Source organism: Leptodactylus fuscus, chromosome 3, assembly GCF_031893055.1.
Source record: "Leptodactylus fuscus isolate aLepFus1 chromosome 3, aLepFus1.hap2, whole genome shotgun sequence".
NCBI lineage: Eukaryota > Metazoa > Chordata > Amphibia > Anura > Leptodactylidae > Leptodactylus > Leptodactylus fuscus.
This window is the reverse complement of record NC_134267.1, coordinates 190,969,795-190,984,865: the sequence shown is the minus strand read 5'-3', so window position 1 is coordinate 190,984,865 and position 15,071 is coordinate 190,969,795. Positions and strand designations below refer to the sequence as shown.

The window sequence follows — 15,071 nt, the reverse complement described above, 5'->3', positions numbered from 1 at the left end:
GTATTGCTATACATGGATAAGCGTATTTGTCTGTATATCTTCTTGTATAGTGACTTGTGGTGTGTGGTGACTTGTGTCCACCTCCAGACTCTATTTACTGCCAGTACGTATGTTACTATCATTGCAGGTTTCAGGTCCCACCTATATTACTATATATTACCTATAATACTGCTGAAATTGCCCTCCATACCTTATATTTGGGGGGCAGTTGGACACAATTCATATTATCACATGGAGGCAATGAGTGTTTGGTGCAACGTTTATATGGCTCACAAGCAATTTTGCTGTTTTTGGAGCTCCCAAGCTAGGAGACTCTGTTCCCTTCACTGCTTTATGGAGAATAACAGTGACATTGTCTCCTAGCTCCTCCAACCTAGGCATCTGTAACCTAAAGGAAGAAAGTGACCGTGGTAAATAGAGTCTTATGTGTAATATGTCTCTGTGTGTATATGATCTAGTACCTACAAGACTACACCAAGGGTTTAACCACTTCCTCTCATGACAGGACTTTCTATCACTTTGAAGTAGCCTGGGACAGTTCTATGCACAACTCCCTACTGCTGAACCGTGTCACTCCATACAGAGAGAAGATCTACATGACATTGTCTGCCTATGTGGAGGTAAGAGGATGCAAACAATTTGTATTCAATGTATATACACTTGGCCATGAGGACTAATATGCGGCACTCAATAGAAGGCATCTTAGGTCACTTCCTCAATCATTGTGTAGGAGAAATTTACAGTAAGTTGTCTTGTATCTATAATCTACTAATAAGAAAGGTATCATGTATCTTGCACTTCACTCATAAATTGTATTGTGCTAGATTTATTGGGCGTTTCTTAGTTTTGCACCAATAAGAATGGTACATTGGGTTACATCGGGCTGTTCTTAGAGTATGGTCATGCCTTTGTTGAATCCTAGAGTACGCTAGATTTGGTAATGTTATGTCCTAGTTTCTTTGGTGTAAGATAAGGGTCTAAAGAGATGGCATACAGAAGATAAGTGGTTTATATGAGCCAAAGCCAAATTTAAGAAACAATGTATGCCATAGTAGTGTATTTAGAGTACCTTCGGTCTAATTCTTTTAGCTTGAGACTAATATATGGCTGTTTCCCTAGCCACCAGCGTTACACTATGGATCTCTTACATACATTTGCAATCCATCTGATGTATGTGATGTCTGAATAGAGCCTAAATAAAGGTTGACTGAGAATAAGCTGAAGGGTATGTTCACACAGCAGACTTTGCCACGGATTTGGTGGCGAACTTCGCTCCCGAATCAAGAGAAGATTCCGCCCAGAATCTGCTTCCCATTGTTTTCAATGGGAAGCAGAGATCGCAGCAGGACACGGTAAAAAAACAACCCTGCTCGATCTTGCCATGAAGTCCGTGGCTCGAGACTCTCTGCTGCTCCCATGCACTATAGCAGCATCAGGTCGCGGCCGACCGTGGCCAAAAATGCTGGGGGCGGAAAATAAAAAGGAGTTTTAATTCATTTTCCGCCATCAGAACATACCCTTATAATTCCTTATTGTATTCCATATCCACAAAGGAAGAATATGCTGTGTATTATAATATAGTTAAACAAATGTCACCCACACTGAAGCGGAAATTTACCAGCGGTGTGGATTTTAAATTTGCAGCATGTGAATTTGTGCTGAAGATTTTCTCCATGTAGTCAACTCTTTGCAAAGCATTAATAAATACATTGTCCAATATCTAAATATAATCTTGTATCTTTAGATAGTAGATGGCCATGATTTTTCTTTTACTAAGGAAACAATATGAGAACACAAAAAAAAATGAAATGTTCAAATGAATTGATGTATTTTGGACAAAGGGATATTATTAAAGCAAGACTAAACCAATTACATCTGAACAGATGGAAAACTGTACACAGCCTGCTGTCATCACCAAAGACTTCTGCATGGTCTTTTATTCTCGAGATGCCAAATTGCCTGCGTGTCGTTCCATTCGAAACCTATTCGGTACAGGCAGCCTCCGTGCTTCTGAGAGGTCAGTAGATAACAAAAATAGATGACCATGTCTGTGCAGACTTACACTGGAAATGAGATTAAATTACAGGGGTCTCCTTAGGATGGGCATCAATATTATATTGGTAGGGATCTGATACATGGCACCCCTGCTGACCAGCGGATGAGTGCTGCTTCTGTTTCACAGGCCTGTGATGTCCTGTTCATCTGTCACCTGTTGTAGCTCAATCCCATTCAAGTGAATGGGGCTGAGCTCTAATATGAAGCGCAGCCACTATACAATGTATAGCACTGTGTTTGGCAAGCAATAAACAGGCTGCAGTGCTCCAACAGCTGATTCCAACACTGATCTAATATTAATGACCATATCTGTTTGATATATTTGTTGTCGTGATATATTTGTTGTGGTTCTACATCTTGATCATCAACTTCTTGCATTTACAGTAACCGTGTGACTGGAGTGTATGAACTCAGTCTTTGCCGGGTTGCAGAAGCCAGCAGTCCAGGTGAGTGAAATCACACACACTTTCTATTGTTTAAAGCTGAAAATTAAAGGGGTTTGCTCAGTTGCAGCAAATAAATGTTACTGTTTGTATAATAAAATGTTCCAACATACTTTCTGTATCAATTCCTAATGGATTTCTAGATCTCTGCTTACTGTCATTCCTCCAGTGCTTACTTCCAGAGGGTGGAAATCAGTCCATGGTCATGTGATAAACAGACATGACATCTGCCTGGTTACGAGCTATGCACTTGTGTGTCCATTGCATGCCCATAGACTGTATATCACATGACCACTGACTGTATATCACATGACCACGGACTGTATATCACATGACCACGGACTGTATATCATATGACCATGGACTGTAAATCACACGACCATGGACTGTATATCACACGACCATGGACTGTACAGTCATGGCCAAAAGTTTTGAGAATGACACAAATATTATATTTTCTCTGGTTTTTCTGTGTGTTTGTCAGATGTATTTATCACATACAGAAATAGAATTGCAATCATATTCTGAGTAATAAAAGCTTATAGTGACAGTTAGAATGAGTTAATGCAGCGTTGCAATATTTGCAGTGTTGACCCTTCTTCTTCAGGACCTCTGCAATTCTCCCTGGCATGCTCTCAATCAACTTCTGGACCAAATCCTGACTGATAGCAGTCCATTCTTGCACAATCAATGCTTGAATTTTGTCAGAATTTGTAGGTTTTTGTTTGTCCACCCGTCTCTTGATGATTGACCACAAGTTCTCAATGGGATTAAGATCTGGGGAGTTTCCAGGCCATGGACCCAAAATCTCTGTGTTTTGTTCCCTGAGCCATTTAGTTATCACCTTTGCTTTATGGCAAGGTGCTCCATCATGCTGGAAAAGGCATTGTTGATCGCCAAACTGCTCTTGGACGGTTGGGAGAAGTTGATCTTGGAGGACATTCTGGTACCATTCTTTATTCATGGCTGTGTTTTTAGGCAAGACTGTGAGAGAGCCGATTCCCTTGGCTGAGAAGCAACCCCACACATGAATGGTTTCAGGATGCTTTACAGTTGGCATGAGACAAGACTGTTGGTAGCGCTCACCTCGTCTTCTCCGAATAAGCTGTTTTCCAGATGTTCCAAACAATCGAAAAGGGGATTCATCAGAGAAAATGACTTTACCCCAGTTCTCAGCAGTCCACTCCCTGTACCTTTTGCAGAATATCAGTCTGTCCCTGATGTTTTTTCTGGAGAGAAGTGGCTTCTTTGCTGCCCTCCTTGAGACCAGGCCTTGCTCCAAGAGTCTCCGCCTCACAGTGCGTGTAGATACACTCACGCCTGCCTGCTGCCATTCCTAAGCAAGCTCTGCACTGCTGGTAGCCCGATCCCGCAGCTGAAACACTTTTAAGAGATGGTCCTGGCACTTTCTGGTCTTTCTTGGGCGCCTGGAGCCTTTTTGCCAACAATGGAACCTCTCTCCTTGAAGTTCTTGATGATGCGATAGATTGTTGACTGAGGTGCAATCTTTCTAGCTGCGATACTCTTCCCTGTTAGGCCATTTTTGTGCAGTGCAATGATGACTGCTCGTGTTTCTTTAGAGATAACCATGGTTAACAGAAGAGAAACAATGATGCCAAGCACCAGCCTCCTTTTAAAGTGTCCAGTGGTGTCATTCTTACTTAATCATAACAGATTGATCTCCAGCCCTGTCCTCATCAACACCCACACCTATGTTAATGGAGCAATCACTGAAACGATGTTAGCTGGTCCTTTTCAGGCAGGGCTGCAATGATGTTGAAATGTGTTTTGGGGGATAAAGTTCATTTTCTAGGCAAATATTGACTTTGCAAGTAATTGCTGTTAAGCTGATCACTCTTCATAACATTCTAGAGTATATGCAAATTGCCATTAGAACAACTGAAGCAGTAGACTTTGTAAAAATTAATATTTGTTTCATTCTCAAAACTTTTGGCCATGACTGTATATCACACAACCATGGACTGTACATCACATGACCATGGACTGTAAATCACACGACCATGGACTGTATATCACACGACCATGGACTGTACATCACATGACCATGGACTGTACATCACACGACCATGGATTGTACATCATGTGACCATGGACTGTACATCACATGACCAGGGACTGACAGCAAGCAGAGATATACAGAAAATTGGACAACTATTCATTATGCAAACAATAACATTTATTTGTTGCCACTGGACAACCCCTTTGAGTCAAAATGAACTTCTGATATGTCTCATGTGCGAGAAGGTCTTTAGTGACGTCTGAGTCTGTTTACCTAGGGATGCAGAGAAGACGTAGACGTGTGCTGGACACTTCCGTGGCATATGTGCGGGGTGAAGAGAACCTTGCAGGTTGGAGGCCACGAAGTGACAGCTTAATCCTTGACCATCAGTGGGAACTAGAGAAACTCAGCTTACTTCAGGAGGTATTTCCTAGATATTGTTAGAGATTATGTTTGCCACATAGACAATATCAGACCTTTCATGGTATGTTGAATGAATTTCGTCTTAGTACCAGCAGAATTTGGAGAGGAATTTAAGGCAGTCTTCTGGTTCAAAATCCTCTCCAAAAACTGGCTCTGTGGAACCTGGATCAGAAAGCAGAGGCTGAGCCTTGGGTTTCTGGCACAAGCTGCACAATCATTAGCCTCATATACAATGGTGCTAATTGAGTATTTGGCCTTGTGCCGAGATTTCCACAGCTGAGTCTCCGCAGAATCCGAAGGGCGAGTTCTCAGATTTCTTTTTACAGATTTTCTATATATTATTGTGTCTTACGTTGGTGATTTGGAGTCATTTACTTATTTAACAGTTTAATAAAGACTTGGTCCTGACATGACAGTTTATAATATTGTGAATGCTTGTATGCTATGTAACACAATGCATTTGCAAATATTACTAGACAAAAAATATGATATATATATATATATATATATATATATATATATATATTATGTGCATTATATTAATATATGCATTATACGCTGATCAGTTAAGTCAAAAACTAGCATAATGAACTCTATAGCTTCTATAGCTTATTTGATGGACTATCAGATATGTGGATTTAATTCAGTGTCTGATCCTTAAGGTAGCCTGACCAAGGTAACCACCACTATCTTGGTGAGTGGCAAAACTGGGATTATACAGTAAGTGTGGTCAGATTATACTTCTTAGGAAATAATACAATGATATGTTTGTTTGTTTTTTTCAGGAGACTTCATAACTGTAGTTATATATGGCAATTTAAAATATGTCTTCTTATCATTGTGCTTGTTTAGGTTGAGAGGACTCGGCATTATCTATTGCTACGTGAGAAACTGGAAGCTACACTCAGGGGAGGAACAGACACTCTTACTCCTTCTCCTACTGATGAGATGCTTCCACTCAGCCCCACATGTCAGCTGATGCAAGCCCAAGATGAAGGTTCCCCAAATGTTGAAGAAAACCCTCTGGAGATGGCTAGTGAAAGACAGAAAGAACTGGCTGCCAAGGTACTGGGCTGTCTCTTATGTGACTGATGTATCTAGTCTAGCATAATACTATGGATTGTACTGGTGTGTCTGATATGGTAAAGCAATAGACTTTACAAAGTCCCTGGAATGTCCCAAAGGACTTTCTGAATATGTAGCAAATTAGCTCTCTTCCAGATGGCCGACAATTTTCTTGCTTTAGTTTGCATACTTTTCCCATGGAGTATTGCATCTAAGAATGAAAACATCAGCTGCACCTTATCAATGAGAACCAGTAGCCCCCCCCCCCCCCCCAAGACCATCCTTAAAGACTTTTTTAGTGCTAAAAAAGTACTTGTCAGGGATCAAAGGTCACATCCAAAGATATCTTACACTGATACCAATTCTCGGGGTTATCTATTCATCTTACTCAAGACACACACGCATTTGCTGCTCGATGCACTCTCTTCCAGCTCCCCTGTCACACAAGGCTACACAGGAGTGAAGCACCCATTTATGCGCATGCATCCACACAAACTTGCCACATATGGTACGATGAGACACCAATATGCCCACACCATACACAACTAGCACATAACAGAGTAACACGGCTAGTGATATTCACGCTTTGAAAGTGGGAGAACATAAGAACCAAAGGACAATCTTCTTAAATTTTAGATTTACTATACAGAAAAAGGTATGGTGCGTTACAATAAAAAGATGGAATAACAAAAGACAAATATATACAAACAACGCAGAATAAATTGGAATAACTTATAGACCTGGTCTTAAGTCTGGTTCCACAGAAGAAACACAGGGAATGACCCCACATTCTTTTGTGACTACAAGAAACTGACAACTGAAATCATGAACCTCCATATTAATGGACTCCTGACCCCCTAGATACTTCCTGTAACCTCCCACCTATGATGTTATTTTTTCTTTTACCAACTCTAAACCTTTTGATCAACAAATTCCCACATGGTCTGCGGCCACAATATCTGCAGTGGTGAGGAACCGTGGCTTATTAACTAGATGACCACTAACTGAATTAACACAGAGGGGTATTCCTTATTCCTCTGTCACTTGTTAAAACAGATAATTTGTTCTGTATGATATGAAATATTTCATCACTGTACTAAAAACCTTCAGTATCCTACAACGGTTGTCGCAACTGTTCATGCATCTTAAAAGCACATACTGATGTCATAGTAAACAGAGCCTTGCATACAGTCTGCCAAGACATCTTTATCTGCCAGTCTCCTCCACTTCAATATGCTGTACATTCCGGGATCTATTTTTATGCATTGGATGCTAGTTGGATATAACAGAAGATATGTCACCAGGATTAGCTTACTACAATAATACACCCTGTAAAGGAACAACATTTTGAGATAGCCAGATGATTTCTTGTTAAACCATTGCACAATGTTCTACAGTTTTGTTATAGACTATAATGCTAAGTTCATATTGCTAAACTCGTGGTATGTTTTACAGTGTCTTCGTCTTCTCACCCATACCTTCAACAGAGAATATACTTATAGTCACGTGTGTGTAAGCGCCAGTGAAAGCAAGGTGAGAAAATGTCAATGCATCTATCTCATAACTCGAATATATGAGGCAGAAGAATAACTTGTCACAATGTGTATCCTCAGCTGTCTGAGATGTCAGTGACACTTCTACGTGATCCTTCTCTTCCCGGCCTGGGGGTCTCAAGTCTTACACCCTCTAGTACCTGTCCCTCCCTGGTAGAAGGAAGATACTGCAGCCCAGAAACCAGGTCAGTTTGGATCAGCAGTTAAGTGATACTAAAGCAGTAAGGCAGAAAGAATTCAGCAGCTCAGAGAGGACGGAAGTGGATGAACCATATAGTGTGAAGGATGACACCTTGAGTCTTTAGCCATCTTACATTCCTTTCATGGCCACTGCCCAGAGTTCATCCACCTAGAAGAAAATGTATCTATAAAGAGAGATGGTTTCTTCTGTGCCTTATCCAATAGTTACGTGCCAAAACTTATGTTACAACCTCTTTAACTAATCATGTTATGTTATTTATACTACTCACACCTTCTCTTTGTCTATGCAATGTATAACCACACTTAGGGCAGGTTCACACCAGTGCCCGATCTCCGTTATGTACGTTTCCATTTTCTTTTGGCAGAAGATGGAAACCGGCATTCAGTGTCCGCCGGTGAGTGCCCATGAGTGTCTTCTGCTCTCCGCGGTGAAACCTTTTTTTTTTTTTTTTTTAACCGGACACAAAGTCCTGCGTGTTCGACTTTGTGTCTGGTTAAAATAATAACGGTTTCGCTGCGGAGACCAGACGACGCTCACGGGCACTCACCGGAGGACACTTTTCAAACCCATTCAAATGAATGGTTGCTGTGCAACATTCTTGGCAAACATGTCATTATGCAGAAGCTATCACTGGCTTATGGGTGTTCTCTTATAATATGGATATAATAGTCTTTATTGTAGTTTCATTATCTTTCCTATTAACAGTGGGATTAATATTACAAGTAATACAGTAGTAGGATATACTATATTGTATTACCTATATGAAAACTGCACATAGAAATAAATGTATTGTTAATATTATTATTGCCATTTATATATAGAACATACAATGGTTTGTTTTTGATGTGCACATTTTCTAATACCAACAAACTAAAGTTTTATTATGTAAGATTTCATTCTATATTATATTTGTATCTTAATGTCATTTCTCTTAAATTGCAGCCCCCAGCCTCTGTCCCGTGCATTTAGCCCAGAGAGGGATCCTCTGAGCCCTTCAGGGGAGCTGCAAAAGTCACCCAGCGGTGGGCTCAAGACCCCTCTTAGTTTGTTTATTCCTGACATACAAGAAATACGTGTCAGGTACGTATGAAACTGAACTGGAGGTACCATTCTGTAAGCCCAGTTAATAGCTATTTTTCATTATACTTTCACATGATAATATATACATATTGCATACAGAAATGTGCTTGATTCAGTATTTATAAATGTGCAACTAGTATTCTCAAAGTCACTGGGATGAAGGAGAAGTCACTGGAGAAGGAAACCTCAGCGATACTAGACAACCACTTTACTAAGTATTTAGACATTAGACACTTTGTCTTATTTCCTTGGCTGCCAAGTACAGTATATAGATATCAAAGTTGTGTCCTGAGGGTATACATAAATGTAGCGCAGATATAGATGGGACGCTTGGGGAAAGGGGACATTGGACCAGGGAGCCACCTATACACCAAGCATCTCCTTTCAAGGTTGGGGCATTATGGATTTATATACACATGAGTAGCTCAGCTTCATTTAAGTGACGGGGGCTAAGCTACAATACCAGACATAACCCTTGAAGAGGTACAGCACTTTTATGGTTAGCATACCGCCATGTTTTTATAATTCTGCACCCTAAGCCTCACAGACTTAACAATTATTATTTAAGGAATTCATGTTTTAGAAATAACACAGAGCCTTTCTCCTTTCAGCCCTATTGTCTCTAAGAAGGGGTACCTGCACTTTCTTGAACCCCATACAGGAGGCTGGGTTAAGAGGTATGTGGTGGTTAGACGTCCATATGTCTACATCTATAACAGTGACCGAGATCCAGTGGAGAGAGCCATTCTTAACCTCTCGCAGGCCCAGGTGGAGTACAGTGAGGATCAACAGGCCATGCTGAAGGTAAGGGCATGCTGGATGTTATCAGCAATTAAGATGGGCAAATAAGACATTACAAAGATAGTACAAATAGCAGGTTTTCTTACAGACTATCACATTTTATGATTACCGGTAATCATATCATATCTTAGGAGCTAAAGCATTTCCTATGAAGCCAGAAATTGTGTTTTCTCATTTGTGGTCCACAAGTTACATAATGAAAGGGTGTTTCCAGAACTATGAGATTGATGACTATATTTCGGTGGGGTCTAACATCTGGCACCCCCTCCATTCACCTGTATAAAGATGCTGCAGAGCTGGTGTAGTCCTCACCTCCTCTTCTTAAGCCAGTGGCATCATGTTCATTGGTCAAATGACCGTTATGCAACTCACTCCCAATATTATTAATATCTTTGTCCCAGAAACCTCCATCAGTTTGATCTTGAACCACTGTTACTTTTAAAGTCATTTTGCAAGTCAAGGGGTTTTCCAGTATTTAATAAAAGAATAAACTGAAGATCAGCTGGGGTCTGACACTAGTGACCCCCTGGATCAGGTGTCTGAAGCCGCAGTGGCACTCAATGAGAACCAGTTCTGTTTCACAGGACATGTGATGTCACATCCACCAGTCACATGACCTGTGTGCAGCGATAACAAGACAACCACTTTCCATATGTACATTGCTGTGGTTTACAAGTAGTAAAGAAGCTGCACTGTTCACCCAAAAGCTGCTGCCTCTTCAAACAGCTGATCGGGAGGGGTCTATGGTGTGGGACCACCACTGATCATCAATTGATAATCTATCCTACGGACAGGTTATCAATTATTAAGCTCGGAAAACCCCTTTAATATAGAATACTGTAATAAATGTGCAACAAAAAAAAAAAATCCAGATTATCATTTATTGCATTTATCTACCCTGTATTTTTATTTTTTCAGACCCCCAACACTTTTGCTGTATGCACACAACACCGCGGCATTCTGCTGCAGGCCAGCAATGATAAGGACATGCATGATTGGCTGTACGCCTTTAACCCTCTTCTGGCTGGCTCCATTCGGTGAGGATGTATGATGGATTACAGGGGAAGAATTGTCCTCTACTGAACATTTTTACCTAGATCTTTATGAATTTGAGGTTCAGACTGGATGCAATCTCGCTCAATGAAAGACATATTTAAATATTTATAAAGATATATTTATTTAATTGATTTAGCATATTCTAGATTTCACAATTTACTATTAGTAAATGACATGATATTATACTTAAGTCCTGTACTAAAATGTTTCTTGTGTTATGAAATACATATAGATGCAGACAGCCTTAAATTTATATATAAGACTGATAGAAGTCATTATAGCGGCACGTTGGGTCAATCACATGGGAAAATATTTTCTAATTTGTCTTATGTAGTCAGTGTAGGCTGTGCAATAGAAAACAACACATCTCTAAGTTACTTTCTTTCTTTCTTTTTCTTTGTTTCTCTGCTCCTCTCTTAGGTCAAAACTGTCTCGACGCAGAACAGCCCAAATGAGAATTTAATGGGATACCCACACTCTTCTCTATTTTTATCAACTTGTTAAACCATTCATTCATTCCCCCCATACCTGCACATTACAACAATCCTGTCCTCTATACCCTATGCTCACGCTCACTTCTGCTCCCACAGAAGACCTGCACTTTTCTCAATGCCTAGGGAATGATCTTCAGACTGTCCAGTTGTTGCTGACAAGTAGCTCTTGTCATTCCGAGAGTTATACCTTGACAACATCTGGGAAATCTCAAGGTGCCCCCACTCGGTATAGGGAATCTTGATGTGCTGCACTCCTATCTCTCTATTTCCCCATCTTTCCTAACTATACCACAGGCAGGGAGCAATGTGGTTTGATGCCTATGTTTAAGGTGGCTTAAGCAATGTTTGCCTGGTTTATGCAGGACTTGTAGACTCTAATAAACCAGGCAAAAGACAAATAATAGCTAGAGAGAGAGCAAGGTTGGACAAATAGCAAATAGAATTGCACCATTGATGCTAGCTAATATAATAATGGCAATGCCATGTTGTAGGTTGATATTTAGGAGTCTTTACAATGAAGGGACTTACAGTATGTGCTCTAAGCATGCCGAAGCAGCGCCCATCATCACCTATACACAGGAAAGGTAGCTAAATATTCAGGAGTCTGTGGCTTATCTCTGGACTGGAGATATCACATTGAGGATTCAGGAAGGTTTCCAAGTGCTTCATTAATAAATACTGAATATCCATAGTGTACCATGACTGTAGGTGAAACATACACATATGTGTGTGTCGGCCCACTGCATTGTATATACTTCCATCTTCGTAAGGTCATAATGAACACAAAAGCTCCTCATCCTCACACTCCTACACGTCTTGAGATGTAGTTTGTTGTAGCCTATCAGTTTCCTATGTGGATATATGAGGAAGCAAGCTTACAGGGATAACCTAGCAAACATAAGAGGCACAAGAAATAGAACATTTAGATTTTTTGGCTCCATGATGAAATGATACTAGAACCTTGCTGGCTAATATAATACAAAGCTATGTTGTACTAGAATATACTTATGCATTTGCTGTATGTACGTGCTAATCTGAACATTTATAAGGAGTATACTTTGAGGGGCTTATTATAAAAGATATTATCCTTTTGCGCGAAAACATTAAGGGCCATTGTGTTCTTGGATTTTATTGTAAATTGCCACAAGCAGAGTCTCTGCCTGGTTGTATTCATGCATGGATGTGACAGTAATTCTCATAAAGGATTACCACTGCCTAAATTAGGGAAACTTTTAGATTAGGGATTAATATTTCCAAAAATTCAGTAGTGCCTCCATCATCACAGCCTATGGATTGTCAAATTCTAATCTTGTGATGATGATCCAGAAAACAACGTAACCAATATCTTACGGCAATCCAAAGATAGGTCATGCACATATAAGCCAAAGAAAGGTAAAATCAGAATCATTTACAAGGGTTTCCCCATTCTTATGCACTTTAAGTATAGACTCATAAGAAGCAGTGTCTTATAGCTCAATACCACCTGTGCACTTATACGTTAGGGCAGTATATAAAAGCACTATGTGTCCTCAACCCCGTTACCTACCTATATACAATGATATTATAAAATGAAGAACCCAAGTAAAATAACTAAGACATAATAAAAAAGATGCAAGGGAAAAATTCAGAAAGTGGAGAATAAACATGTATAGATTGGATCATAAATCAAAGACAGTGAGCCCCCTGTCAATCTTGGGTGGATGATAGCTTTGGTATATATCATGCTTTTTGGATGTCATTGTACTAGCTGAGAGGACTTGACATCATCTCAAGGTCAACCAGCCTTAGAGACAGCCAAGTCCGATCATCTCAGACAAGGACCAATGTATATCTTAGGCCAGCAAACCTACAGAGGATACAGTCCAAGGTGCATGAGATCTTGCCATAGCCCATATCCTGACAATAATGACAACAAATGCATTCTTGGGGGTGGGGTTGTTATTACATTAAATTAATTTGTGATGCTATATTCTCCATTGGGTTCAATAATACTAGAAGTGAGTAGGCGTTATAAGAAAAGACTAACAATGGGGCCTTATTCTAGTGGTGGTTAACACTCCAGATAGGAGGACTTGGGGCTTGTTTGCCCTCCATCTGCTTTCCATGACCCTCGTCTTAATACCCACATTTTTATTTAATGACATCATCAGACCTTGTGTACAGGGAATCCTTGCACAACTTCTCACCACCCAGTAAGTTAAGAGATACAGGGCCCCAAAGCAACTGCATGATCGGCCTGTAGGTTACATAAGCCCTTCAACCGAAGTAGTTAAAATGTCTTTATTTTTCCACGGAATATCACATAACAATTTCATGAAGTTTGTAAACCCTTGTCCACATTCATGTTAAGTGCAGCCTTGTGAAATCATGAAGAATTTTTCCTAAAATGTACCCCGAGTTCTACAAGAATTACTACATGCACTTTTGCTTTGCTGCTTGGGTGAGAATCTTGTTGCTTTCGAACTAAACATTGACTGTCTTGTATGATCTGTTAATGTCCTGTCAATGATCGGTGGGAGTCAGCCTTGTAGGATACAGAATTGTGTATGTTGTAATGGTTATAGTATGCTATCAGCAATCAGATCTATGTTCCCGTCAGGCCAGCAAGGAATTACAAAGACGTCACTGTACATGTTTCTACAGAACTTTGTCGGCAAAAATAAATTCATGTGATAAAATCATCCGTTTAACATTTGCCGTTACAATTTGTCAGCTTCCTTATTCTATGCAGTGATGGAGGATCAATATGAGAAGTGAAATACTGGAATCATGTGTCTATGGTGTGTGAATAAACAGGCAATTCTCCAATTCCCAATTCTCTAGCACTGGTCCTTGACACAAAGAGATAATAGCTTGGGCCCTAGTCACATTTCCTAAAGAGCATCTGCATCTTACTTTTGTATCTCTCAGCCATAACAGTATATAGTACCAGTAGACAGATGTGTTTATTGTGACATAAAACATTAGTGATATAGAATCTACAAGTCTACAGTAGTTGCTTTGTCTATCTAAAGAATATCAGGAGCAGGATGAGTGGTAAGACAACTGGGCATCTCCTGAGTGTCCAATGGGTACCCAGGGTACCCTTCTATATGATGTCGACGGTGTTGCCCATTCAGTCTAATACATACTAAGATGTACATCATATCCGGGAGTCTCAAGGAAGTGTCATGTCAACTGTAATAGGGTTTACAGCAGGGAAAAATTACTTGTAGGGGGCTTAGTATGGATTTAAACATAACCAAAAGAATAAACCTCACCTGATCCCGTTACAGCTCTACTTCCTTGCCCTGTCTAACCTCACATGAAATGCTTGCTCAGCTTGATCAGTGACTGAGGTCAGTCTTAGGCTTGGCTCACATCTGCGTTCAGTATTCCGTTTGGGGAGTCCATTTGGTGACCCCCAAACGGAATACCAAACGCATTGAGAAGCGGTGAGCGTATGAAAGCACACGGACCCCATAGACTATAATGGGGTCCAAGTGGTGTCTGCACTAGTCATGCAGAGAAGAAAGTAGTTCTTGGAGTACTTTTCTTCCTGCATGTTCCATGCGAAAAACACATGGACTCAATTATAGTCTATGGGGTCCGTCTGCTTTCACAAGCTCACTGCTAGTCAATGCGTTTGGTATTCCTTTTGGGGGGGTCCCCATGCGGAATCCCCAAATGGAATACTGAATGCAGATGTGAACCAGGCCTGAATAGGTCTTTCCTGGAAAAAGGGTGGAGACCAGCAGGGACCTAGTAAGTACAAACTGTGAATATTGCTTATTTTCTTTTTGTAACCCACTGAGCCCTTTCCAAAAAGATTTCTCTGCTGGATAATCTTTCATATACTCATTTGGTGCTGTTGGCTAAACCTATACTTATTGCAGGCTG

General features: G+C 40.4%; 1 protein-coding gene across 9 annotated transcripts in view; it reads left to right on the top strand.

Moving 5' to 3' along the window:
- Nucleotides 1-13,870, top strand: part of KIF1A (kinesin family member 1A) — a 130,089-nt gene extending 116,219 nt beyond the window's left edge. For all 9 annotated transcript variants that reach the window (XM_075268914.1, XM_075268913.1, XM_075268912.1 and 6 more), the window contains 11 exons: nucleotides 506-620; nucleotides 1,884-2,017; nucleotides 2,440-2,501; nucleotides 4,796-4,941; nucleotides 5,794-6,006; nucleotides 7,462-7,539; nucleotides 7,620-7,744; nucleotides 8,704-8,841; nucleotides 9,453-9,645; nucleotides 10,561-10,679; nucleotides 11,119-13,870. In XM_075268914.1, coding sequence (XP_075125015.1) covers nucleotides 506-620; nucleotides 1,884-2,017; nucleotides 2,440-2,501; nucleotides 4,796-4,941; nucleotides 5,794-6,006; nucleotides 7,462-7,539; nucleotides 7,620-7,744; nucleotides 8,704-8,841; nucleotides 9,453-9,645; nucleotides 10,561-10,679; nucleotides 11,119-11,161 — 1,366 coding nt within the window. In that variant the 3' untranslated portion in view covers nucleotides 11,162-13,870. The remainder of the gene's footprint in view (nucleotides 1-505; nucleotides 621-1,883; nucleotides 2,018-2,439; nucleotides 2,502-4,795; nucleotides 4,942-5,793; nucleotides 6,007-7,461; nucleotides 7,540-7,619; nucleotides 7,745-8,703; nucleotides 8,842-9,452; nucleotides 9,646-10,560; nucleotides 10,680-11,118) is intronic.
- The last annotated feature ends 1,201 nt before the right edge of the window (nucleotides 13,871-15,071 follow it).